The following is a 27,993-nucleotide window of genomic DNA, read 5'->3' as shown; positions in this document are numbered from 1 at the left end:
GTACATATTTTAGTACTTTAAGTACATTTTGATACCAATACCTAGAGTACTTCTACATTGCTGTATTGATACTTTTACTCAAGTAAAAACATACTTTTTCCATCGCTGGTCATATTAGCATTTTATTACATAACGTGGTCGAGGTTTTATTTTGAAACACACGAGCGGAAGTGCGTCTCTGTGTCACTCAGTAGTGTTAACTTAACGCTAGAGCGCAGAGCGCCGCCATGATGAAGAACCACAGCCAGGCTGCAACTCTCATTTAGACGCTATTATTGTTTATTTCCACGCAGTAAAGCGAACAAACAGACAGGCTGTGAACGACTTAAATAGACTTTTAACACGTTTAAACACAGGATTAAGGCTTTAGTGTTGGCGTGATGTACCGTGGAGGAGGACGGCCTCCGCCGAGAGGAGGCTATAATGCTGCTCCTCCGTACGAAGGAGGGGGAGGAGGAGGCCGCGGTCCTCCTCCCGGGCCCGGCGGCTACCCGCCTCCCTCCTACCGGGAGGAGCGCGGCCGCTCCCGGCCTCCTCCTCACTACCAACACCACGGAGGAGGAGGGGGTGGAGGTGGAGGAGGAGGAGGACCCCCCGAGCCCTACCGCCGCTCCCCTCCCCGGAGGAGGTATCCTTCACCCGGGGCGGGAAGGGACCGGGGCCCGCCGGACCGCGGACCGCCGGACTACTGGCCTGGAGGAGGACCTAAAGTTAGAGAGGTAAACTACTACTAATGTTAAGTTAGAGAGGTAAACTACTACTAATGTTAAGTTAGAGAGGTACTAATGTTAGGTTAGAGAGGTAAACTACTACTAATGTTAAGTTAGAGAGGTAAACTACTACTAATGTTAAGTTAGAGAGGTAAACTACTACTAATGTTGAGTTAGAGAGGTGAACTACTACTAATGTTGAGTTAGAGAGGTAAACTACTACTAATGTTGAGTTAGAGAGGTAAACTATTACTAATGTTGAGTTAGAGAGGTAAACTATTACTAATGTTGAGTTAGAGAGGTAAACTACTACTAATGTTAAGTTATAGAGGTAAACTATTACTAATGTTAAGTTATAGAGGTAAACTACTACTAATGTTAAGTTATAGCGGTAAACTACTACTAATGTTAAGAGATAAACTACTACTAATGTTAAGTTAGAGAGGTGAACTACTACTAATGTTAAGTTAGAGAGGTGAACTACTACTAATGTTAAGTTAGAGAGGTAAACTACTACTAATGTTGAGTTAGAGAGGTAAACTACTACTAATGTTAAGTTATAGAGGTAAACTACTACTAATGTTAAGTTAGAGAGGTGAACTACTACTAATGTTAAGTTAGAGAGGTAAACTACTACTAATGTTAAGTTAGAGAGGTAAACTACTACTAATGTTGAGTTAGAGAGGTAAACTACTACTAATGTTAAGTTATAGAGGTAAACTACTACTAATGTTAAGTTATAGAGGTAAACTACTACTAATGTTAAGTTATAGAGGTAAACTACTACTAATGTTAAGTTATAGAGGTAAACTACTACTACTGTTAAGTTATAGAGGTAAACTACTACTAATGCGAAGTTGGAGAGATAAACTACTACTAATGTTAAGTTAGACAGGTAAACTACCACTAATGTTAAGTTAAGAGAGGTAAACTAACTACTAACGTTGTTAAGTTAGAGGTAAACTACTAATGTGAAGTTAGAGAGGTAAACTAACTACTAACGTTGTTAAGTTAGAGGTAAACTACTACTAATGTTAAGTTAAGAGAGGTAAACTACCACTAATGTTAAGTTAAGAGAGGTAAACTAACTACTAACGTTGTTAAGTTAGAGGTAAACTACTACTAATGTTAAGTTAGAGAGGTAAACTAACTATGGTACTAACGTTGTTAAAGGGTAAGACCACTTTGGTAGAGGTTTGGGTTGTGTAGTTACCTTGCCATGATGTAACTCCAAAGGTAGACAAGAAATAAAAAATAATTGCTCCATTGATTAGAAATTGATAATTCAAAAAATGCTCCTCATTGACTTACATTGTACGGTAAAACAGCTCTCAAAGTCACTCTTTTAGCTCATAAATGAACCCAAACATAGCTGATTCAGGCAATACAGAACATCACCAAACCCAGTACTGTTTTTTTTTTTTTATAAAAATGTCAACTTCCTGTTGATTTTACTATTTGAAGATCTGGATCCGCGGATCCAGTCCAGGTTTTCTACTTATTAAAAATGGCAAAATCAACAGGAAGTTGACATTTTTATTAAAAAAAAAAACAGTACTGGGTTTGGTGATGTTCTATATTGTCTGAATCAACTTTGTTTGTGTTCGTTTACGTGCTAAAAGAGTGACTTTGAGAGCTGTTTCACCGTACAATGTAAGTCAATGAGGAGCATATTTTGAATTATCAATTTCTAATCAATGGAGCAATTATTTTTGATTTCTTGTCTACCTTTGGAGTTACATCATGGCAAGGTAACTACACAACCCAAACCTCTACCAAAGTGGTCTTGCCCTTTAAGTTAGAGGTAAACTACTACTAATGTTAAGTTAGAGAGGTAAACTAACTACCGTACTAATGTTGTTAAGTTAGAGACGTAAACTAACACTAACTTCAAGTTAGAGAGGTAAGCTACTAACGGTGCTACTGACGTAAATAACTGTTAACAGGATAGATAGGTTGGCACTGGGACATCTGGGTAGTGGGCACCTCGATGTAAAATTGGCTATTTTGTCCAAAATGTTAAAAAAAAAAAAAAAATTAAGTTACGTTACTGTATACATATATTTAGACATAGGTAACTAACAGACTGGATAGCAGCTGGACTTATCTATTAGCTTTTGTCAGAAATGTAAACAGCACGTCGTACAGTTAGACATTAAAGCTAAAAGCATAACACAACGAAGTCCTGGGGACTTGTGTCCATTGTGTCCTATGTATTCAATTCATAAACATATTATACAAAATTAATACAATAAATAGATGGGAAAATTACATTTACCTCCCCTTTTGGTCTCCTGAATGATGTTTTTTTTTACGCCAAATTTGAAAGAAACCAGTGTTAAAGGGCAAGACCACTTTGGTAGATGTTTGGGGTTGTGTAGCTACCATGCCATGATGTAACTCCAAAGGTGGACAAAAAATCAAAAATAATTGCTCCATCGATTAGAAATTGATCATTCAAAATATGCTCCTCATTGACTTACTCGAAGCTGGGTACTCGCTCCAGTCCGGGGGACCCCCGTATGGTAAAACGACTCTCAAAGTCACTCTTTTAGCCCGTAAACAAACACAAACTAAGTTGATTCTGACAATATATAGAACATCACCAAACCCTGTACTGTTTTTTATTTTATGAAAATGTCAACTTCCTGTTCATTTAACTATTTGAAGATCCGGATTCGTGGATCCAGTCCGGGTTTTGTCCCTAGTAAAAATTGCAAAATCAACAGAAATGTGTTTAACTTTAGCTTTGGAAACTTTAGCCTCGGTGCCCCCCCCGAGGCACAATTGGTCTGCTGGAAACCCTGGGTTAGGCATAGTTTAGGAATAAGGTTAGGTTTATGCATAGTTTTACTGAGGTTACATTGAGGAATAAGGTTAGGTTTAGGCATAGTTTTACTGAGGTTACGTTTAGGAATAAGGTTAGGTTTAGGCATAGTTTTACTGAGGTTACGTTTAGTAATATTAAAGGTTAGGTTTAGGCATAGTTTTACTGAGGTTACGTTTAGGTTACGTTTAGGAATAAGGTTAAGTTTATGCATAGTTTTACTAAGGTTACGTTGCAATACCTGGTGGCGACCGTTCCGAGGTCGCCAGATTTTACCCGGGGCGAGCATTCTTGTATTGCTATAGGTTATATACAGTATGCAAACATGTGTATAGGCACGTTTTGCCAATTCAATATCAATCAATCAATCGGTTCTACCAACAGTGAACATTACCTAGGTAAAGTAACAAAGCTTTGTAGTTACTGTAATTGACAACATGAAACACTGAACTCAATAAATCAATAAACAACAATGTCATGAGATTTTATTTTGCTTTAATCCATGTGTGTGCGTTTGTTTGTTTTCAGAGATCTCCTTCTCCGCGGGGAGGAGCGATGCCACTTGATCATAACCTTGTTATCACTGTTGGCAATGAGTTGACAGGGCCGCCTGGCTCTGCCCCCCCTCGGCACCTACAGAACAGGTAACTGTACGAGACAGAATTCACAGGAATGCTACGCACACACCAGTCCCTGTAGTGGTGCGGAAGGATCCAAGTGTCTAGTCTTCTATAGACATCAAAGTGGCTGCACGCACTTAATAGCTCAAGTGCCAAACTTCATGAAAACCTTCGGAACATATTTTTTCAATAAGATGGAGTTAGAGTTTCGCTTTACTGTGGAGAAAATATTACTCCAAACTAAGGACACAAGGAAACATGACAGTCTCCAGTACAGTTCATATTAACATCATGACAGTCTCCAGTACGTATTCCAGTTCATATTAACAACACCAGTTTACTCGGACCGATTAAAAGTTGGCAGCGACACAAGGTGGGAAACTGGGAATGCATTCCATTATCTGGCTATACCCGTTGTACTCGTCAGATAACTTTTTGTACCTGTCTGAGTATCCAGTGTGATACCAATTAGTTTATGATGATGCCAGCAAAGGGATATCCATATATAGGTGTAAACGGTCATATAACTACAGCTGGTACAGTGACACAATCGTAATGCAAGGCTTGGATGATCCCTGAAGTCGATTGGTTGGGTTTGCCGATCAGGGCAGATAGAGACAGACATTCTGTGATTTTTGTTTTTGTTTTGGACAAACGCCGGTCCGACCGATTTCCCACTCAACACATTCTCAGGTCACCGGCACCACAAACCAAGTTTGAAGTAGGTTGGGTTGGACAGTGCATGAGTTATGCCCTGGATAGTTGCACACAAAGACAGACGCAGATTTCAGAATTTCTGTCCAGTCTCCAGTACATATTCCAGTTCGTACAGACATCATGACCGTCTCCAGTACATATTCCAGTTCATACTGACATCATAACCGTCTCTAGTACATATTCCAGTTCATATTAACATCATAACCGTCTCTAGTACATATTCCAGTTCATATTAACATCATAACCGTCTCTAGTACATATTCCAGTTCATATTAACATCATAACCGTCTCTAGTACATATTCCAGTTCATATTAACACCTTATCAGTCTCCAGAATATATTCCAGTTCATATTTACATCATAGCATTCTCCAGTACATATTCCACATCGTATTAGCATCATAAGTCTCGTCTACTTCAATATTTCAGGTCATATTAACTACATCATGTTCATATTGTGTTACTGTGTTTATTTCACAGAGATGCTCCACCAAGGTCCAGTCATGACCGTGGCACCAGGAGGCGGAGTCCGAGCAGGGACAGGGAAAGGGGGCGGAGCAGGGGGAGGAGTCGCAGCAAGGAGCGAAGCAGGGCCAAGAGCCGCGGCCGGAGCAAGAGCCGCCCCCGGAGCCGAACCCGCAGCCCCAGCCCCGACCGCGCCCGGGCTCGTAGTCGCGCTCGCAGCCGGGTTCGAACTCCCAGTCCGGACCGCACCAGAGCCAAGAGCCGGGGCCGAAGCAAGAGCCGCGCCCGGAGCAAGAGCCGGGACCGGAGCAAGAGCCGGGGCCGGAGCAAGAGCCGGCCGCGCAGCAGATCCAGATCCAAGTCCAAGTCCAAGTCCAAGTCCAGGTCTAGGAGTCGCAGCAGAGGCCGTAGCAGAGGCCGGAGCGTAGCACGCAAGGTACTTACTTTACTTACTGCTGTTGCTGTTCTTAATTCATCTATTAGCACATAGAGTGCCAGATGTTTTTTTAAACAGGGTACAGCCAGTGGCAGCGTTTTTATCGATTTTTACCTTTTCAAGTAGTCACAAAATATTTTCCGTGATCACCGTCCTCACGGCGATCCCCTCATTACACACACAGGGGTCTCGTAGAATCGGGGGGAAAAAAAAATCTGATCGCGGTAATCCGTTCCATAATTGCAGCCAGTTGAAAATGGCATGTTTCGCCAAAAATACATAGTAAAACACAGGAGTCGAGATACAGAATATTTCCCAAATACTTTAACCAGGAAGTGAATGGAGCTGTAAATCTTTGGAATACATTATCTATGGTTCTGTTTGGAGAAAAGAAAACGGCTATAGCCGGTTTTGGCACTCAACGGTTGGATTTGAAAAAACAGCTATAGCCGGTTTTGGCACTCAATGTGTTAAGACCTGAGGCTGATCCTACAAATCCTTCTAAATCAGTAGATCTCAAACTTTTTGGTGGCAAGAACCTCCAAATCTTTTTCACGATTTTTCAAAAATGTTCAAAAATAGCAGATGTACAAGCTCACAGCGTGGCAAGAAGTGACGCACTGTGAGCTTGTATATCTGCTATTTTTTTTATAGCCAACGCTAAAATCTAAAATGACATGCTCTCCCGGTTTTAATGAGTTAATTATTTGTTATTGTTGTTTTATTGCTGCTACAATGCAAATGCAAAATAATTTTACTCTATTGCTGCTTGTATATCGTCGCTGTCGGGTGGAAGGAAACCTTATGTCCAAAACATAACTTTTCAGGAAATGGAAAAAAATAACCTGTGTTCCAATGGAGTAGTTATTATTTAGTTGTTGAATGTTAATACACAGATCCTTTTGTCCATTTCCTTGAATAGACAGCGACGATATGTTACATTACTTTCCTGGCCAACACTGATAGATTTTTTTGTTTTATTTGTTTATTTCAGACACTGTTAAAAGACAAAGAATACATAAAACAAACAAAATAAAAACATATGACAAATACATGTAGTACTCTAGAGTGCATGGAAAAGGGCATAGGATGATGTTTAAAACGTATCTACTCCTACCCCGCATTGCTCATTGTTATTTTCTATCAAATAACATTTAGAAATACAATTTAAAGATTCAAAATCTATGTAAGAAAAATACTCTGGAGACAAGAGACAAGAAACAAACAAACGACTTATTGTGTTCATCTTCAGAGCTTATTACAATATCCTTTCAACATTGGATGTAACGATGAAACTCTTTGATCTTTCAGCCTAGTCGTGAGCGCAGCCGCAGCCGTAGCGTGAGCACCAGCAGCACCAGCAGCAGTCAGAGCAGCGGGGAGGACGACGAGGGCAAGAAGAAGAAAAAGAAGAAGAGCGAGTTCCAGGAGCTGGACATGGCCAGGAGGAGGAAGGCGTTGGAGGAGACCCTCGGCCAGCCCACCAAGTCCATCCTGAAGAAGAGACTGGACTCTGAAGACTCCACTCCTATCAGGGTACTTACTGGGAGAACTGGTTCTCACTTTATTTCTGTGGTGTGTTGTTAGTTAGTGGTCGATGGCTGAAAGAATCCCTCGAGATGTAGATTAACCACTTGAACCCCGTCATCCATATTCTCAAGGGAACATTCGCCAAAAATAGCCGATCGTGAGCTGGCTATTTTTGGAAAAAGACTTTTGGTGTAGAGTAGACGGAAAGAAAAGCGGTGAAAGTACAGTTGTACCACAAGTCTGGTTCTCTTTAGACAAGAGGGTCTTTTGGCCAATCGAACTAATCGGTTGAATCGATTATAAAAAAGAGAAAGGATTCTAATAATAGAGGGATTTTAATGCTAGAGGCTTTACTATTATTATTTGGTAGGTTATTTATGACCAGTGGTGGGCATCTGCATGGCGGATCCACATGGCGAAAAAGTCGCCATGTTGGTTGATTTATCAGTGGTTCTCAACCTTTTGGTGTTCCCAGATGACAGTGAAGTGAAACTTTTAGGAGTTTAAGACCTTTTTAATACCTACAAATCATCAAAAGTAATCAACAAACTATACTATAAAAACTGGTGAAACATTGGCCAAATTGTCAAATAATATAAGAAAGAGGCAAACATTGTGAAAATAGCCGATCTGCTTTCAGATCTGCTATTTTCACAATATTTACCTGTGGAACCGAGTCAAACCAAATGTAATGCTTCAATTCCTACAATTCCAAGTGCTTGTCAGGGTGGGGGGGGCTTTTATAAATGCAACTTTTGTGGCACATAATGTGCTATAGTTTTCAATTGTTAACCATAATATGGGGGATTTCTTTTGTGTACCCCTGGCTATTAGAAATTATTTCTAGGCTTGAGTACTTGGCATATCTCCCGATAATATTCAATTGAATGTACGTATATGTCACAGGTAGATTGGCATTCCAGGTAGATTGGAAGTGGAGCGCTTGTTTTTAGGCTCGGGGCGGGGCTGCGATGCGAGGACGACGAGAACACAACATGGATACTTACTGGCCTCAGTGGCGCACTTCGAAAATCATTGGACTCCCCATCCACTACCACTGGGAGTCTGGGTTTGACTCCCGCTCGGGACATTACTTTTTCAAACAACCGCGGACTATTTTTTTTCGCCGATAAAGTATAGTTTTGGACCATGACGGAGGCGCGCCGGCTCAGGAGACCTTGAGGCCAAGGAGTCGCGCCCGAGCGCCTCCAGGCGCGAGTGCCCGCGACGACCGGCCGATGGTCTCCTAGTCGACTAAGCGCCGTCCGAGTTATGTACCGATAGGCACAGAATAGTAAATGATGTTGTGGGGACTGCGTTTGCCCCGCTATGGTTTGCCCCAACTGCCACTCACTGCACTAACATAGCCCGCCAGCCCCGCCTCCTCAGTCTCGCCCCCTTGTTCGCGGGTGTGCGCGCGCGCGCGTGCATGTGCGCGTATGCGTGTGTGCGTGCTCGTTTGTGTGCGTGTGCATGCGTGCGTGTGTGGTGTGGGACTCATGTGTGGCTTGCATTGCCCTCTGGCGTTGGTTCTACAGAATTGCCTGGGGGGCGGACGGGCGGTGAAAACAAGCGCTTATTTTCCATTCTACCTGGAATGCCAATCTACCTGTAACATATACACTACAGTGCAGAGAACATAAAATAAATCATATGTTCTGTTACATGTCTTTAAATACAGTAGCATAAATGGACCTTTGAAGGCTGCAAATGGTAAGCCTTGATAATATATCGTCTGTCATGTGGAAATCTCATTATGTCCAATACTGTTGGTTTTCAGGATTCAAATAAAAACACAGCAAAAGTAGCAGATCTACAAGCTCAAAACCTGTCACTTTCGAGCTTGCAGATCTGCTACTTTTGATGCTTTTGTGTGACGCTGTAGTATGGTCAAGTAGGGCATTAATTTATGAAAAAACGCAATAAGTTAGAATATGGAGATAAGAGGTTTCTGCCTGACTGCAACGATATAAAATATAGTGTTTAAAAGAAATGCTGTACAGACCCTATGTTTGAGAAACGGCGCTCCAGAACGTGTTCAACAACGTTCTCCTTCCTGTTCCCTGTCCCAGAGCGTGGACTCGCCCCGAGGGCTGGACACGTCCAGCATGTCCCGCGTGGCGGAGCGCCTCCTGGGGGCCGTGAAGGGCATGGAGCCCGACTCCCTGGCCTCCATGCTGGCCCAGCTCAGAGAGCACCCCCACATGGCCCAGCGGGCCGGCCTGGACCAATCAGAGATGGCCGGCCTGCTGGAGCTGCTGGGGGGAGGAGGAGCAGGAGGAGGAGGCAAGCAGGACGACAGGTACGGAGGGAGGCGTGTCAAAACCAGCAGGACGTTTTAGTGCAGTGCTTCTCACATGTTCTAATTTCAAGAATGCCCAGTTTGATATGTATTAAGGCACGGCCCCCCATAACTCTTGACAGTGTACAAATGTTAGCGTCCATTTGGTTCCATTTGTACACATAGCCGTATTTTGCTTGTCTTAAAGGAGTAGTTCCCCCAAAAAATTACTTATTTTCTATCAATTACACACCCCATGAAGCCTTGAATTCAAGGAGATTTTTTGTTTGTCGCATTGCTGAGCCAATAATTTGATGACAAGCAGAGACTCAATTGAGTACTGACTACTTGACCAGCCACCCAGTCATGAAATTATTGGCTCGGGAATGCGACAACATCATCTGGTGTGTAATTGGCAGAAAATATGAGGAGTGTCTCTGCTTCCATGGGGGGGGGGGGGAGCGTGTCACTGCAACCCTCCGTTCTGTAGTTATTGGCTGTTGAATATAGCTTGTTCTGGCCAAAAACGCGGAAAAACCTTTAACATTAGACAGGACGGGGCTGGGTTTGTTGTCATCACATTATTTCCGGGTATACTCTTCTCCGGAAGTCATAGGATCACTCATAGGTTGGCGAAGAGCGCCATCTAGCATAAACACTGAAAACACTGTTTTGACGTGTTACACATCATTGGCACTGTGGGCTTTGGAAAAAAATGTGTTACACTGAATTAAGTTAAGACCTGGTACAGACCAAAAATATCACTTGCCCTACCTTTTTAATGTTATGCTTTATTATTATATTAGAAATGATTCAAACGATTAATGCAACAAAAAAAAAACAATTGTGATTAACCCACATGATTGCGATCAGGCGATTCTATACTAACCGTGACAGGCCCAAAGACGACATCGACGACGAGGAGAAGTTCTTGTACGGAGACAGCAGCGAGGAGCCCAGACCTCCTGCTGGGACGACCTCCTCCTCCTCCCACCACCCTGGGTACTCTGACCTGTACGCTGACGTGACGGAGGACTCCCTGTATGGAGACTTGTACCCTCCACAACAACAACAACAACAACAACAACACACATACAACCTGACACAGGTTAGTACCCCCCACAACAACAACAACAACAACACACATACAACCTGACACAGGTTAGTACCCTCCTCCACAACAACAACAACACACATACAACCTGACACAGGTTAGTCACCGCTCAATCTGGGAACCCATTCGGTAAAAAGAAAAGGGGGGGAAGAAAATGTCTTTAGTTTTTGCCTCTGGGGGCACCGCCTCTTTATTTGTGTAGAAACACAAACTCGTTTATCTCTCCTCCCCTTTCTTAGTCCACTTCCTCCCGGGTCCTTCTGTGTTTTTGTTCCTACTAACAACAACACTACATGTTTAAGGCAGTGGTGCTGAGTCACCACTTAGTCTCGCGTAGCCAGACAACTATTCCATAATCTCCGAATGCTATATATAGCAGTGGTTCTCAAACTTTTTCATGTCAAGGACCCCCACTTCTGATATTTAATTTGGGTGCGGACCCTGATCTGAAAATGTGCTGGGGACCCCCAGTAGAGAAGATTTTGTTCAAAATCTTCCAAACATTTGAGATTTTTTTAAATATTGCAGATGTACAAGCTCTGAGCGCTGTGAGCTTGTAGATCTGCCATTTTTGAACAACCGTCATCTGTTCATTGCAGCGCAACGCATTGTGAGCTTGTAGACCTGGATGTTTTCGGTGTGCAACACCGCACTCAACTAAGTATAAAAAAGCTTTTAATGGAGATGCGGTGTACGGCATAGATTTCTACACAGAGTGGGCAATTCTTTCAAAATAAAATATTCCAGTTTCAGTTTACTCCAGTCTCAAGTTCAGAAGAGTTTTGGTTCTCTTGAATGCTGCCTTCGAGAACGGCATGGAAAGATGTACTTGCATTTCTTTCACCATAGAAAATGCTGAATTAATGGTCTGGAGAGGGCACTTTTTTACAGACGGGTAAAAGGGCAGGGGCTCAAGCCCTGTTTTTCATGTCTATGTGTGCACGTGCCTGTCCTCAGGTGCAGTCCAGTGGGACAGAGGGACCGTACCAGACCAGCAGCAGACCCAGCATAACTCCAGACCACAACATCACTGTTCAGGTACAATGTCCTTTTACTGCAGTCTTTCCCAGACAGTGGGCCGGTGTCCATTTTTGGACCAATTCTTTTGGGTCTTGATGAGTACATATCCCTTTTTCGTTATCTACATGTTTTTATTATTATTATTTCAAAATATTAAAAAGCAAAAAAACGTCAGAGAAATGCCATACAATATTAAAAACTTAAAAAGTAGTGGAACTAGATTGCCTCTGTCCAATAGTCTGGGTCGCATTGGATTTCTCTTTTGGGTCTTGAGCTAAAACCACTGCTTCACAGCTCCTGTACCACTCCCTTTTATCCTGTTAACCAATCAATAAACCTTATTTCACAAATAGCGAAAATAGCTGAAGCTGATATAAGCTCAAAACGTTTCAATGTGTTATGCGTTTTGAGCTTGTAGGTTGCTGTTTTTAGAAAATTTTGGAAATGTCATTCTAATTCTCGTCAAAGTTAAAAAGTAATTTCTAGACAGCATGTTATTTAGACAGATGCCAGGTTCTTTGTTTACCTGGTATCCTAATAGTTTCAATGTACAAATTACTATTTTGATTGAGTACATTGTTTAGACTGATGCTAGGTTCTTGTTACCTGTGATCCTAGTTTACCGAGGCACTACACTGCTCTCTCTGCATTTGACGTATTTGCGTATTGTAAGTCGCTCTGCATGAAGAGCGTCTGCTAAATGCCTGAATTGTAATGATTTTCCTTCAGCCCTGGTGTTAACGATGGTCTGTTTGTTAATGAGATGAGATAGACTGAATTAATCCACGCAGGGAAGTGAAGGTGTGTTTTATTTGGGTGTGGTTGTTAAGGTGTCCAACCCCTCCTCCTCCTCCTACCGTCCCGGCACGGAGCCCCTGTTTACACTGTTGTTATGCGTGTGGTTGTTAAGGTGTCCAACCCCCCCTCCTCCTACCCTCCCGGCACGGAGCCCCTGGAGGAGAGCGAGCGGCAGGCGGTGGAAGAGTACGAGAAGCTCCAGGACCTGCTGAAGACCATCGGCCTGGACCTGGGCGTGGCTGACATCAGCAAGATGGCCGCCAGGTAGGGGGACATTAGCAAGTTGTCTTGAAACATTCCAAGGTCCTTCTGTAGTTGAATCAGCGGGGGGTGGGGGGGGGGGAATTCTCTGAAACGTAATCATGATTTAATAATTGTTTTCCTACATATATTTATTTAATGTTCTATTCATCATACAAATATGCCATTGCCTGCATCCCGATTGGTACAACAGATGTTTGTATAAATGTTTTGTGTAAATGTTTATCGCTGTCGGGCAGAAACCTTTTATCTCCAAATTTCAACTTTCATCATTTAATGCCTTACTTTGACAGGCAAGTGTCAAGCTAAAGTAGTGAAAATAGCCGATCTACAAGCTCAATTGTGAGCTTGTAGATCGGCTATTTTCACTATTTCTGAAAATCTTCGTTCCTTTACCTGAAAAGTAACGGTTTTGGACGTAGGAGGTTTCCACCCAACAGCCGCGATATCATAAGCGATATTAACGCTTTCATGTTGTAGATGAGGGGAAAGTGGGATGTTCTCAGAAAGATCACAGCTTATGAAATAAACGATCAATCAATAAAGTGAACTATGGATTTAATGTCAAATGTGTACCCCTACCTACCCAGGACCAAGGAGCGTCTCCAGGGTAGCAAGCCCCCGCCCAAGACCCCCACCCGCCGCCCCGACAGGAGGAGCGAGCGGCGGGATTCGTCAGGGAGGAGCTCTGAGGGGAGCGAGCGTGGAGGGAGGCACCGGAAGAGACGGAGGAGGAGGTTTGTTTTGTTGTATGGTACAGCAGTTAATCAAACTAATTGATTGCATTTATATTTTTAGGGATGGTTACATTGTTGTTATGGTCGATAACTGATTTTATTTTCAGTCTTGAGATTTCATTCCGCTTTAATCCATGTGTGATGTCTCTTCCTGTGCGCCGCAATGACAGCCAGTGTTGTATTGTGCCTGTGTTTTGCAGTGACAGTCGCAGTTCAGACAGCAGCAGGAGCAGCAGCAGAGGAAAGAGCTGGAGCAGCGACGAGGATCGCAGTCGGACCCGCCGCAACAGGTCTCCTCCCTCCTCCACCTCCTCGCTGCCCCGCAGCGTAAAGGAGGTGAAGACGGAGAAGCAGCAGCAGCAGCCTCCTCCTGCCGCCCCCGACCCCAGAGCCCAGCACCCCCAGCCCATCCCCCACCACCCCGCCGCGATGTCCCCTTACGGCCAGACCCCTCCCCCCGGCATGGTGCCTCCCAACTACCCCCCGCCGGGCTACTACATGCCCTACATGCCCCAGCAGTGGCCGCCCATGTACCCTCCCCCTGGCATGGTCCCGCCCCCCCAGCAGAGTCCCCACGACGACTACGGCAGCCCCCCGGACCCCTACAAGCAGCCCTACATGAAGCCAGCCCAGACTGACCCCGGTAAGACCAGTTAGCCAGTCCAGAATGACCCGGGTAAGACCAGTTAGCCAGTCCAGACTGACCCGGGTAAGACCAGTTAACCAGTCCAGACTGACCCGGGTAAGACCAGGACTGCAGTAATAATGATTCATAAATCATCGTTTACAGTTACACCTATTTGATCCTGCGGGAGCGGGGGTCCTTTTTCAGCTTTACCCAGCTTTTTGCTACCCAAGTGCTCAGACTTGAGCGCTGGGAGGGAAGCAGATAGGGGTGAAGTGTCTTGCTCTGAAATCGAACCTATTATCCTATCGGTATAAAACGTAAAGTGTAATGTTTCCATCAGGATTACAGAGTTCCGTTCAGGACAAGAGGGAGAGCAGAACGAGTCGAGATTCCAGCGTCTCTGAGGAGCAGAACAACCAGAGTCAAAAACAAAAGGTTTGGACAAAACCAAACGCACCATAATACCCAACAACACAATACGTCTCGTCGTCTTTGCAAATTAACAAATATTATTAGCATTATTGATTTGATATATGATATGATATAATATCGTCTCTGTCGGGTGGAAACCTCCAAAACTATTACTTTTCAGGATTCAAATTCAAAGATCAGCTCTACAAGCTCGGGCATTAATTTACGAAAATAATTAAAAAAAAAGTTAGAATATGGAGATAGAGGTTTCTGCCCGACAGCAGCGATATGATAATTGTTATGGTTATTTTCTCATTGTTTGTGTGTGTGTAGGTTCTAGAAGAGAGGGAGAAGCTGAGGACGGAGAGAGACATTCGTATGAAAAAGAAAGAATATCTGATGAAGGAGCTGGAGAGACTCAGGAAACAACAAGGTGACCAGCAACCAGTGCCTTGCCCAAGGGCAGCTTCAGCTCTCTCCGTCTTCTCCACAGCTGTACAATGTTATATAATGATATTATCTCTGGATGTCATTGCGTTTGACAGAAATAGTGCTGCATTATTCCGGGTCAAACGCCCTGAACCGTAGAAATTAATATACTGAACTAAATATACAGTTGAGTTAGTCTATTAACATTTCACGGGTTTAGCTAACGTGTAAGCGTCCACTCATTCAGCTTGTCAATCAATCTTTTAATTTACAAACTAAGATAAGCAACTCTGGGCCGCTCACTTCTCTTAGCAGTACAGGTCAGTACTAGTCCATCCCTAACAATTTTCGTCTAGCTTTTATTTGTTGATGAAATTGTCAGTATATTTAGTCATAGTTTTTGTCATCACAGCTTAGTTTTTATTTTCGTCAGTGAAAACAGGTTGTCAACAGACATTTTTCGTCTTAGTTTTTAGTCTAAATTAACACCGGTTGTATTTGGTGTGTGTTTTGTAGGCGAGCTGCTCAGAAAGAAGCGCAGAGAGAAGGACGGTCATAAGGACCCTCTGCTGTCGGAGATCAGCCGTCTGCAGGTACTAGGCATGGGACTATTCACCCACCATTAACCCTGACAACATCGACAACAGGCTCTCTGCACAGCAGCCATTTTGGAAAGAAGCTGGCCCTCTTCCTCACTTCCTTCACAGGTGTTACCAATGATACTAATGAAGGCTCCTTCTAATAAAGACCTCCATAACTCTTAAGAGTGTAAAATGGAACCAAATGGACCCGTAAGCACGTGAGAGGGCCATTTAGAACGCCCTTAAGGAACCATGAGAGTACCTGGACCACACTTTGCACTTTTCCAGTGACCCTGACTCTGTTTGACCAGAATGGAACGGAGCCTTCATTGGTATCATTGGTAACACCTCTTTCTTTCCAATATGGCTGCCGTGCATAGAGCCTGTTAATCCCAATCAGAAATATCTTTTAAAAAATCCAATTGAAATAATCCATAATGGTCCCACCCCCGTCTGCAGGAGGAGGTGATGAGTCAAATCTCCGACCTGAGGAAGGAGCACGAGGCGGCCGAGAAGAAGCGCTCCGAGATCGACAAGGTGGCCCTGATCCTGGGCCTGACGCCGGGCGAGCGGCCCCGCCGCCCCGCCCGGTCCGCCCCCGCCGCCGCCGCCAAGCAGGAAGACGACTCGCCGCCGCCGCAGAAGAAGAATAAACGCGACCGAGGTGGCAGTCCCGAGAAGCGCCCCCAGTCCTCCTCCTCGTCCGACGCCCCGGCCAAGGTAGTAAACGCATCCACCACCATAGCGCCACTCGCAGACACACGGCAGGAACTACACCACGCTGTGGTCTAAAAGCATTGGTTCTCAACGTCTGGTCCGGGGCCCACCTAGGGCTGTTACGATTGCAAAATGTACGCTGATGATTAATTGTAATATAAAAAATTGCGATTAACGATTTAATTGTGTTAAAAAACACAATTTCTGTTTGCCAAAAATTGCACAGGGCAGATATGACAACATAACTCAAATATATAAAGAAATTACTGTCATTTGATCATTTTATAATTTCAAAGTAAAAAATAATGATAGTAATAGTGGAATTAGCTGACCACTTTGTGACGCATTGTAAGCTTGTAGATCTGCTATTTCTGCTTTTTTTTTAATATTTGAAAATATTCCAACATGGAAACGATTATGACGATTATGCAAAATAATTGCGATTAGACGATTATGTAATAATTGTGACAGGCCTAGGCCCACCAGGGGTCCGAATGGAACTATTTTTTTAAAATCTCTGGTACCCCAATCTACACTGTAAAATTAAGACCCGTAACAGGTCCATTTGGTTCCATTTGCACACTCTTGAGTTACAGACCCGTAAAGGTCCATTTGGACCCCCCTGGTGGTCCCCGGACCCGATGTTGAGAAGTTGAGAACCATTGGTTTAAAGTGTCAAAGGTCATTAGTAGGGTTTAAAAGAATATTGTATTAACTGTGTGAAACGGAGAAAAACTGTACGATATTAATCCCCCCATAAAGACGTTTATAGTGTTTTGTTAAGTAACATTTAACCTAATTGATGTTTATATAAAAAATTCAACCCTAGCTATGACCTGTGGCCTTTAAACACATTATAACAACATTATAGAGAGCAGTCTACATTATAGAGAGCAGTCTACATTATAGAGTACATTATAGAGAACAGTCTAACTACATTACAGAGAACAATGTAACTACATTATAAAGAACAGTAACATATTGTAGAGAACACTACATTATGGAGAACAGTCACATTATATAGACAAGTCTACATTATAGAGAACAGTAACTACATTATAGAGAACACAGTAACATGCACTAACATTAGGACATTATAATGAACATTCTTTATTGATAGAGAGCTGTCTATAGAGAACAGTTTTATCCTAATAGATTACAGTATAAGAGCAGCTCAAGGTGGCTACAGACATTGGCCAGTTACTGGACCGTATTTAGACCGTTATATAGGTGAGTATGTAGCTAGATGGATGGATATATAGATTAAATAACAAACAAACCAAACAATCTGCAATCCATAACTTTCATGTTCTACCTGGGATTTGAACCCGGGTCCACAGCGCCAGCACACACATTTCTACTGTCGAGCTATAAGGGACTTCTCGTTTGAGCGGAGGCTAAATTGTGTTGCTCAGTTGTATTACCGGTAGTTATATTGCATTAACAAAACTCTACCATACAGATACCATGCTCATAGTAATGTTTTATTCACGCATAACAAATTATGGATTGCGGCTTTAAGAACCAATCCACAGGGGTGAAATGTTTCACAACGTGACTAGAGACTTAGTTAGTCTGAAGAAAGCTCCACGGAACCCCAGCACAGCCAGATGAAACCATACTGCCATGATATCTGCAGTGTGCGAGGAGGGAATTCATAATAATTGATGATTCTCTATTTAAAGACTGAGCTATAGCATCTTAAGTTAATGACTAAGACCTTTGTTTTAGTCCTTTGTTGTTACAGCATGTATTATACTTCAGCTTTAACTCCCAATGATATAAATGAATATGTCACATTTTGGTAATGATGAGAAGGAGGAGGCCGCACAACTCTTAGCCACGACAATAGTCTTCCACAGGGTTTTACATTTTGGTAATGAAACTGTTAAATTGTAGTGGTGTTCAACAGATTCAATGTTGAACAGGTTAAGGCCATAATGTGATAACTGGTGATGATACTTTTCCTGCTGTAATCATGACCTACAGTATAAAGGGCTATTCACACCAAGCATCATAACTACAACTAATAATGATAACTATGATTATAATTATGCGAGCGATACTGTATTGAGTTTTGAAAGGCAGCAACTGTTGAAAAAAACAACAAAGACATTGTGTGAGGAAAATATAATGCAACCTCTAATTTACAAATGCTCATGTGATGTTATACGTACATCCATACGTTTTGCGGTATACATTTACGTGTAATAATCGTGAAACCGTGGTTATTTCTCTCACTATAATTGTACCATCAGAATCTATAATTGTCCCACTCCTAGTCAGAGCCCACACACAGAGGCAGAGGGGGAGAGAGAGATCTGTGGTGCTGAAAAACACCTGCAATAGGCTATATGGATAATCTGACTCTGATTATTAATTATAAGAGGCAAGATAGTTGTAGGCTGCCCAAGGTAATAACAGCTAGCCCTCCATTCATAATCGTCTCCTTACGTTAATAGTGACAAAACTACCACTGATTCCGAGGTTGTCTGAGACGTGATTGCGTTCCAGATGTCCTGCTGATGAATTTTGATTGGCTGTCAGTGTTTCCATCGTTCATGAATTCGCTCTTAATCCAAACGATATCGTTCACCACTATCGTCGTAGTTATTGTTGTGGTGTGGATGCTGCCATCCACTTTAGTCAGAACACTCTTTATAAGTTATCGTGTTTGGTGTGAACACTGAACAGCCCTGGAGGATCATGTTTATTAGCCTGGTAAACCATCCCGGTCGCGTTAATTCACATTATGGGTCTTGGGGCATAAAGGCCAGACCAGTGTGCAGAAGACGCATGATAATGTGAATTCACGTGACCGGGATGGTTTACCAGGCTACATGTTTGTGTGTGATCACTGTGACGTGTATGACCAAAAAAAAAAACATTTAGCGAATGCATTTATTAACATCACAACAACTATTATTATTATTATAGTTATTATTATTAACTAGATGTTATTTGGAAAATTCTCTTGACATTTTGATTGACACGGTTGAAAATACGAGTGCCAGCTGAGGGCTTTGATCCATTCATGGACAGTAACAGAGGACCGGTCTCATTAAGTTATTGTTCACATATAGTACTTATCATCGCTGTTGGGGAAACAGAAACCTTGTTGTTCCATATTTCATGCGTTTATGTTTTCAATGTATGCCTAATTTTATACTTTGTCGCATGACAGTGTTGTGCAAAACAATTGCTGATCTAAAAGCTCACAACGCGTCAATATGCAATGCATTGTGAGCTTACCACTTTTGATTTATCTATTTTGAAAGTGTTCACCTATATGATCAAAATAGGGAGGCCAGGGTGAACGTGGTTAAGTGTGTCTGTGGGTTTTATAAACATTGAACTTTTTGGGGGGAAAAGTAACATTTTTTTGGACATGCAAGGTTTCCACCTGACAGCGACAATATATCGGGGCCCTATCCTGCGCCCTATGTTGCCCCTTACCCCTTATGGCTAAACCTTTTTGGCATTTGTTACTATTTTGAAAAACATTTTAAAATCGTGAAAAACTCAAAATAGCTGATCTACATCTACACGTTGTGAGCTTGTAGATCGGCTATTTGAACCATTTTAAAATGTTTTTCAAAATAGTAAAAAATGCTTAGAAAGCAAGATACGGTCTCAGTCTCTTCTCATAGGACCAGAATGCAGATATGTGGCAGCCTGTTTCCGCCTCTAACTAAACTTAAAAAGGGGCAGAATTTCTTTCTCTTTCTTTTTCTCTTGCAATTGCAGAATTCTGAGTTTTCTTTGTCACAAATTTGATGGGGAAAGAGCAATTGCAAGGGAAAAGAATTGAAATAAATGGATCAATTGGATATTATGAACTTTGATGGATTTGCAGGGACTGATTGAAATGATTAAGTAATAATTATTTTAATGTTATTGTGATGACGAGGCTGTTAACGGAGCTCATCAAAATCGGATTGTCTTATATTGGTCCTCAGCACAGTCAATTTAAATCTGACGTTATGACAGATTTGAGCGCCTAAATAAAAGACAGTTGGATTTTTCGTAAATATCGGTTGAGTAACTTCATCCTGTCTGGGACCCAGATCAACTCAGTGGAAGGTAAGATATTTTATATCCATTTTTAGGATTCAGGGGCTGAGAGTTTAAACAAATCATTCTTCAGATGTTTCTGGGATGTTTCTGCACTCGTTTGTGTGTGTGTGTTTGTATGTGTGTGTGTGTGTGTGTGTGTGTGTGTGTGTTCCTGTAAAAATTAACTTCATTAACTTGTGTTTCTTAGCAGAGCGCCGCTACGTTGAAAAACCAGTCTCCAGAAAAACCAGAGCTGCCCGTCACTGCCCCGGCCCCGCCCCCGACTCCGCCCTCTGAGCTGTTTGAATATTATGACGCGGGAAACCACTGGTGCCAAAACTGTAACGTCACCTCGGGGTCCATGTTTGATTTTTTCACTCACTTACACTGCAAGTCGCACCGGAAGGTTTGTGTCAGTACTTCTATAATAACCACGGTTCTATGAACACCTGAAATATTATGTCACTTGTGTTACATTACTAAGGGCTGTGTATATTTCACTTGTGTTACATTACTAAGGGCTGTGTATATTTCACTTGTGTTACATTATTAAGTTCTGAAATGCAGTATATATCACTTGTTTTACATTACTAAGGGCTATGAACGCGTCTTGTAATATTATGTCAATGGTTTTATATTTTCAAGGGTCAGGAGCATGGCGTACCATAGGACCATATTTCATACAGTAGTCTCTTTCTTTGTTAGTAATACTACTAATAAAGCTCTTGTATTGGGAGATATTACTGATATAACTCTATATTGGTAATATTACTATTATATTTTATTAGCAATATTACTAACATTGACTTGTTCTTTGTTTATTGAAATTGTATTGATTTGGGTATCGATCACTTTGCAATTATTAATGATAAACATTGTAGAGCATACGTGGAATGTAACTCACAGTGTTTTGTATTCCGAACATTCAAGACTTTACAGGATCGAGAATATATCATGAACTTTACAGCATTGAGAACAATACAATATAAACTCTACAGTAATAAGAATATATGGTGTAAACTTTGACTGGTAGACGGCAGCTTTGCAGCCATTTTCATGATCAACACTTTTAAGTGTTTGGATACTTACTTAACTCTAATTCTGGGCCCTTTTTCTCAGACGCTGGACCCGTACAACAGACCTTGGGCTTCCAACCCGACCAAAACAAGCAGCAAGACTTACTCTGCTGAAGAGAAGATGACCAAACCGGCTAAAGGTACTTCACCGTCACCAGGATTTCACCAATCCTGAGCTTTGTTTAAATGTTTTTTTATTTAATGATTGAGCTGTTAAATGTTTTAGTAATCCCCTCCCTTCAGGTCCGGCTGTCTGCTGCATCTCCTGTTGTTGTGTGTCTTTAAGAAAACCTTGACTCTGAAGTTCTGAAACACTTCGTCCGCTGTGCAGAACGGACTCGCGTTCGGAGCTCCGCTGTCCCTTCATCCAAAAAAAAAAAAAAAACTTTTCACTGTTCTCATCAAGTCCACGTGGATTATATTATGCATTGTGCTTGTATTATGCAGCATATTCCGTTTAAAGAAAAAATACACATTGTCCTGAGATTAAATTCTGAATGAGTTTGACTAACCGTTGTCGTCTCATGACAGGTTGTGAGAGCAGGCCGGCCGGCATCCAGGTAAACATGAATGACTGCAGCCGTTGTTGCTGTCTTTCAGGTTAACTCTGCTTTGCTTTCTCTCTGTTTTTGTTCCAGGGTCCGAGTTCTTGCTCCCCGTCAGAGGTTTCTTCTGCGTGCAGTGTAAAGAGTTTTATGGCGATGCCATTTGTGCCGAGGAGCACGTGACGACGCACGCCCACAATGAGAAATACAAGGTACACATCGGACGTGGGCCTGCCTGGAGAGTAGACCGTTGATTGATTTTAATTGAATACTTTATTAGACAGAAATGTAAACGGCATGAGGTACAGTCAGACACTTAGGCTAAAAGGATAACACAAAAAAGTCCTGGGGACTTGTTTCCATTGTGGTCCTATGTATCCAATTCAACATAGCATAAAAATAACAAACATAAAACACTAGTAATGTACAAAGGAGAAAAGGGAAACATGTCGGCAGTGATTGTCACCTCATTTCCTCCAGTTTAACCTGTTTGTTAGGGTCTGGCTGTTTGATGCATATCTCATACTCTTTTTCTAGAGGTTTCAAAACCTTGCCATGATGTAACTACAAATATTGGTGAGATGTCTTCCAGTAGTTGCTCTGTGGGCACTTGGGTGGCACAGGGCTAAAGGGTTTGAATCCACTGCTGGTGCATCTGGTCTGGCCGGGGCGTCTGTCCAACACAACAGGCTCTATGCACAGCAGCCATATTGGAAAGAATTTGGGCCCCTTCCCTACTTCCTTCACAGATGTTACCAATGATTTGAATGAAGGCTCTGTTCTATGTAGTGCAGCGAGTGGTTCTCAAATGTTTTAATTTCAAGGACCCCCATTAACTCTGAGTTACACACCCTTAAGGGTCCATTTGGAACCCTCCTCAAGGAACCATGAGGGTCCCTGGAACACACTTTGAGACCCACTGGTGTAGCAGAGCGTTTCCAGTGAGCCAACATGCACAATATCGGTACCCTGACTCTGTTTGACCGGAATGGAACACATCCTTAATTAGTGTCATTGTTAACACCTGTGAATGAAGTAAAGAAGCGGTCCAATTCTTTTTCCAATATGGCTGCCGTGCTTAGAGCTATTGGCCCGTGTTTGGGCAAGGGAAGTCGGGCGGGGAGGGTGATCGTTGCTGCTGCACGTACTCCTCCAGGCTGGAGTGGCGCCTGTCAGTGGAGAGTTCTGAACCGTGGAGGAGCAGGACGGAGGGCCCTCCCAGTGGGGGCTCCTCACTGGGAGGTGAGCCAGCAGTAGGCTACGACTGCGATGGGAGCACAGAAATGTGTGGGGAGGAATTCAGTTTGTGTAATGACAAAACTGGGAGAAAAATAGGAGGTAATTATAATTGGTTACTCTAAATTTGAAAAGAATAATGATACAAAAATTATTATTATTGTTGCTTTCTACATTACGAACTGATAATCCAAAAATGTCTCCCCATTGACTTACATTGCACAGTGAACCTTTTTTTCACCTTTTAGTGAACCATTGCTGCTGTTGTTTCTTAATAAAAATGTCAAATGTTATTACAGTATTTGAATTTCATTTGTGTGCTAAGTGACTTTGATACCTGTTTCACTGTGCAATGTACAACGGGGAGATTATTTTGGATCATCAGTTTTCAATCAATGGAGCAACTATGATATTGCACCAATTTTTTAAGTTGCATCATGGCAAAGTAACAACACAATTGTTGAAACATCTGTAACGATAGGTTTAGTTTGTATCTGAGGAATCGGTGATGTTAGAATGATCCACAGGTCTAAAACACCTCTACAAAACTTCACATCCTGTTTATGTTCGCTGACAGTCGTGTTCCTCTTAGGTTGATATCACATTTCTTTAAATATATATATATAACTGTCAATCTCAACATAAGAACATTGATAGATCTTTGTTAAAGCATTTCTACTAGGGAGAGAGGACAGAAGAAGCGCTTCATGATTCATTTAAATGTTCATCTGCTTTTTCTTTTAAGATAAATGTTATGACAAATGAAGCACTTCAGATTATTGTCTTGGTTGATGAGCACAAATGTGAGGCAAGAAGAATCCAAACAAGTGTGTCTGTGTGTGTGTGTTGTGTCCAACAGAAACAGATGCACGAGAACCCCCTCTATGAACAGAGGAGGAACTTAGACCGTCAGGCCGGCCTCACGCTGGAGGCTTCCAACAAGAAACGCAAACATGAGGAGGAGCTGGGTAATGGCAAGGAGAAGGAGGAGTCAAAGTCAAAACACAAAAAGGAAAAGAAGGACAAAGACAAAAAGAAGGACAAAGAAGAGGAGGTGAAGAAAGCTGAGAAAGAGGAGGATGGAGATAAACCCAAAGCTCAAGCAAAAATCAAGAAAGAGGAAATTAAACCTGCCAGGAAAGAGGAGGAAATTAAACCTGCCAGGAAAGAGGAGGAAGAGAAGACCACCACACAGGACAAAAAGGATGAAGATGAGAAGTTCAAACCCATCAGCAAGAGGGAAGATAAGGGCAGGCACATCAGAGAGAGAGAGGAAGAGGAGGAAGACAGGTCCAGGTATAGTAAGAGAGATGAAGAGGACAGGTACAGATACAGCAAGGAGGACGACAGGTACGACAAGTACCCCACACGCTCCCACAAAGACGACGACCGTTCCTGGTATGGCCGCGGAGACGACCGCTCCAGATCCGGCCGATATGGGGAACCCAGGTCCAAATACGACAGGGAGAAAGAAGACGTCAGAACCAAGAATGAAAAGGAATCTAAACCGTTCAGAAAGCCAGAGCCTTCTAAAGAGGAGCAGAGACCAGAACCCAAAAAGGAAGCTTTTGGGCCTCAGCCAAAGCCGTATGAACCACCCAAAGTCCTGTGTGGTCCCAGTCCGGCCATGAGAGCCAAGCTGCGCAAGCAGAGCGCCGAAACGGCCAAAACAACGGCCCCGCCCACCCCCACCACTACCACCACCACGACCACCACACCTGCTCCATTTGGAAAGTTTGTCTGGAAGAAGAAGGAGAACGTTTTAGCCAAGGAGGCTGAGCAAATTGCGGCCCAGTTCCTGAAAGAAGATGAAGCCGCCGTCCAGGAGCGAGAAACCATTCTAGCCGAAGACTCATTTGCAAAGTCTGTGGCCGTCGCACAAGAGATAGCTCAGAAGCTGGCTGGCGGGCGCGGGGCCGCTCCTCCTCCCTGGACCAACCAGGGTGCCGGCCGGGGCAGGATCCGACCCAACCTTCCCGCTCCGAGTCCTGCCATGATGATGAGGAAGTCGGCCATGTTCTCCAAACCAGCTCCTCTCCCTTCCTTCCTCAACTACGTCTCTCCCAGACCTCAGCTCTTCGCCACACCTGGTCCGTTGGGAGATTTCAATCCTGTGGTACATGGTTACCAACACAATACACCTCCACCTGAGGTTCCATCACAGAGTACAGCTGAAATGAAGGATGACACCGCTAAAGAAACCCCTGCATCGTCAACACAATCTATGGTAACAGCCACAGTTCCTGTGGCGAAGGTGACAGAATCTGTGGTGATGGCTACAGAAAGTATATCGACCAGAGCAACTGTGGCAAAAGCTACAGGATCTGTGGTAACGGCTACAGAAAAAATAATGGCCATAGGACCTATGGAAAAACCTACAGAATCTGTGATAGCGGCTACAGAAGATTTAACAGCCAGAGCAATTAACTACGCTTCAGCATCTATGGTAACAACGGCTAGAGAAACTATGGTAACAGCTGCAGAATCCATGCTAACCACTACAAACACCACCATGGTGGCAATAGAGCCTGACTGTTTCGTGCCAGGTGTCCCACGGAGCGAGCAGACTCGGGCTGTGTTCGTCAAACCGCCACCTTTCATGAATAGTGGTGATGGAGCTCAGAAGTCTGAGAAACTCAAGTCCAACCTGGCCGCAGCCAAAGCTAAAGATCTGTTTGATATCTTCTATAGCAGCATTGGACCCTCGGCTCTGGCTCTCGGCCCAACAGAAAAGAAATCTACTGGCAGTGGCAACAAAAAGATCAACTCTCCTGCCTCTCAAGCACAGCCTCAGGCAAATCCAAGTCAAGCAGAACCGCCACAGTCCACTGTAGCCCAATCCAAACCAACTCCCCAACCTGTGCCACAGTCCCAGAAAGTACCTGAAAGCAGCCACACTGAAGTTTCATTATTGGCTCCTAAATCTGAGCCGGTGGAGTCCCAACCTCCCTCCCAAGCTACACCCCAAAAAACACCTGAGACCCAGCCACCTCCCCTTACCCAGACCCAGCCCCTTCCTGATATCCAACCACCACCCCAGATCCATTCACCACCCCAAATCCAACCCCTACCCGAGATCCAACCACCACCCCAGACTCAACCCCTTCCTGAGATCCAACCCCTTCCCGAGATCCAGCCACCACCCCAAACCCAACCACCTCCTGAGATCCAATCACCACCCCGAACCCAGTCACCACCTCAGAAAGAAACACTTCCTGAGACCCAAACACCCCCCCAGACACAGCTACTTCTCGAGACCCAATCACCTCCCCGGACCCAGTCACCCCCCCAGACCCAGTCACCCCCCCAGACCCAGTCACCTCCCCGGACCCATTCACCTCCCCAGACCCAGTCACCCCCCCGGACCCAGTCACCTCCCCGGTCCCAGCCAGATCCGGACACCCAACCATCACCCCAGACACAGCTACTTCCCTTGACCCAATCACCTCCCCAGACCCAGCCTGAACCCCCATCTGCCCTTGATTCTCATCCATCCCCAGAGCCTCTTCTTCAACCCACGCTAGACAGCGAACACCTCCTCCTTCAGCACATCACCCAAGCTGAAGCTGACCTCGACCCCAAGCCCTCTCCTAAAGCTAAAAAAACCTCCCCTCAGGGCAAGAAAACTCCTCCGGCTCGCCGGGGTCGACAGACCCGATCTGGTACCCGGTCCCAGACCAGGTACCAGACCCGCAGACAGCAGCAACAGCAGGAGCATTCCGACACAGAATCCGACTCTGTTCTGGAGTGTTCTGAGCAGACCTCCCAGGACGCCACCGGGCAGGAGACCAGTGACCCGGGTTCTCAGGCTGAGAATGTGACGCCCCAAGACGACCCATCTAACGTTGAGAACCCCGACAATCCCACAACCCCCACCCCCGAAACCTTAGGGCTCCCATCAGACATGATGACGTTGGGCTTTGAGTATGACTTCAGCTTTGAGTAGAAGCTGAACCAGGGGCTGTTTTAATTTCAGTGTAACATTAAAGATGGTCAGTAGATGATAAACCTGTTTGTTCAGTCGACCTGCAGGCAGCTTGAGATGTGACTCAACGGCTGGAGTAGAAGGACTTGACTCTGAAACCATCAACCTTTTTTATGTTGATAAAAGCAAATGCTGTCTTTTACAAACCTTTGGAGAGGTATATTTGTCCCTGGTTCTGACAGCAAATCTCTTCTTTCTCTGTCAAAGTAACATACTGTATGTATACTGTGTGTGTTGACGAGCTCAGACTCATGTTCATTTCTTCTTTTTGTTTTATTTCCTCATTACGTCAAGACAAGGTGTTATTGATTACAGGAGCCACAGATCTCATGGTCACCAAGAAAGCCACAGATGGTAAAAGTAGCTCAGCATGGACCAAACGATTCCCCTGAAGAATGTTGGTTTGTATGACGACCTCATCATGCGATGTTCCCCTTTATAGCACAGAGAAATCAAATATTCCACAAAAAAAACAAAAAAACATTAACTCATTTTTTATGTTATTTCCTAGCCTGCTGATCTGTGTACTTGTAGCTGAAAGAATCAAAAAAAGACAAAAAAATAAGCCTGTCCTGATGATGTTGCATAATTTGTGTTCAAATAAAAAAATAAATGGTGACAGTTGTACAGCCATGTCTGTAGTTTCATTCACATGAATCCAACACCCTGCTTCATCCCTCTCTCAGCTAAGAGGTCCTTTGGCTGTGTTGGATGTTGAATAATATATTGTAGGTCTGCAGTGCTCTAGTTCAGTGTTCACCAAACAGTGTGGGGTAAAGATCCTTTTTGGTTTTTATAGTTTTTTCATTTCAAA

At 43.5% G+C, this 27,993-nt stretch overlaps 1 protein-coding gene across 3 annotated transcripts; it reads left to right on the top strand.

The window, feature by feature from the left end:
* Positions 1-216: 216 nt before the first annotated feature.
* Positions 217-27,804, top strand: znf318 (zinc finger protein 318). Of its 3 annotated transcripts, none has more exons than XM_080449814.1 (19): positions 217-719; positions 4,066-4,181; positions 5,354-5,774; positions 7,086-7,310; positions 9,377-9,606; positions 10,459-10,674; positions 10,725-10,746; positions 11,657-11,737; positions 12,630-12,781; positions 13,369-13,515; positions 13,716-14,158; positions 14,484-14,578; positions 14,888-14,987; positions 15,500-15,576; positions 16,024-16,284; positions 20,549-20,743; positions 21,457-21,553; positions 22,052-22,170; positions 24,054-27,804. In XM_080449814.1, exons 1-19 carry the CDS (start codon positions 381-383, stop codon positions 27,138-27,140), a joined length of 6,423 nt encoding a protein of 2,140 aa, XP_080305940.1. In that variant the 5' UTR covers positions 217-380; the 3' UTR covers positions 27,141-27,804. The 3 variants fall into 3 exon arrangements, with proteins under 3 accessions (XP_080305940.1, XP_080305938.1, XP_080305939.1); XM_080449812.1 differs by having other exon boundaries at positions 20,546-20,743; XM_080449813.1 differs by lacking the exon at positions 10,725-10,746 and having other exon boundaries at positions 10,459-10,693; positions 20,546-20,743.
* The last annotated feature ends 189 nt before the right edge of the window (positions 27,805-27,993 follow it).

This window comes from Gymnoscopelus braueri, assembly GCF_963280865.1.
Source record: "Gymnoscopelus braueri genome assembly, chromosome: 14".
NCBI classification, from domain to species: Eukaryota; Metazoa; Chordata; class Actinopteri; order Myctophiformes; family Myctophidae; genus Gymnoscopelus; species Gymnoscopelus braueri.
This window is presented reverse-complemented; position numbering and strand designations above follow the sequence as displayed.

Coding starts and splice junctions, on each gene's coding strand:
- znf318 (XM_080449812.1), top strand. CDS start 381: ATGTACCGTGGAGGAGGACGGCCTCCGCCGAGAGGAGGCTATAATGCT. Junction 16,285..20,545: donor CGTCCGACGCCCCGGCCAAG/GTAGTAAACGCA, acceptor TGTGTTTCTTAG/CAGAGCGCCGCTACGTTGAA. Junction 21,554..22,051: donor GATGACCAAACCGGCTAAAG/GTACTTCACCGT, acceptor TTTTTGTTCCAG/GGTCCGAGTTCTTGCTCCCC.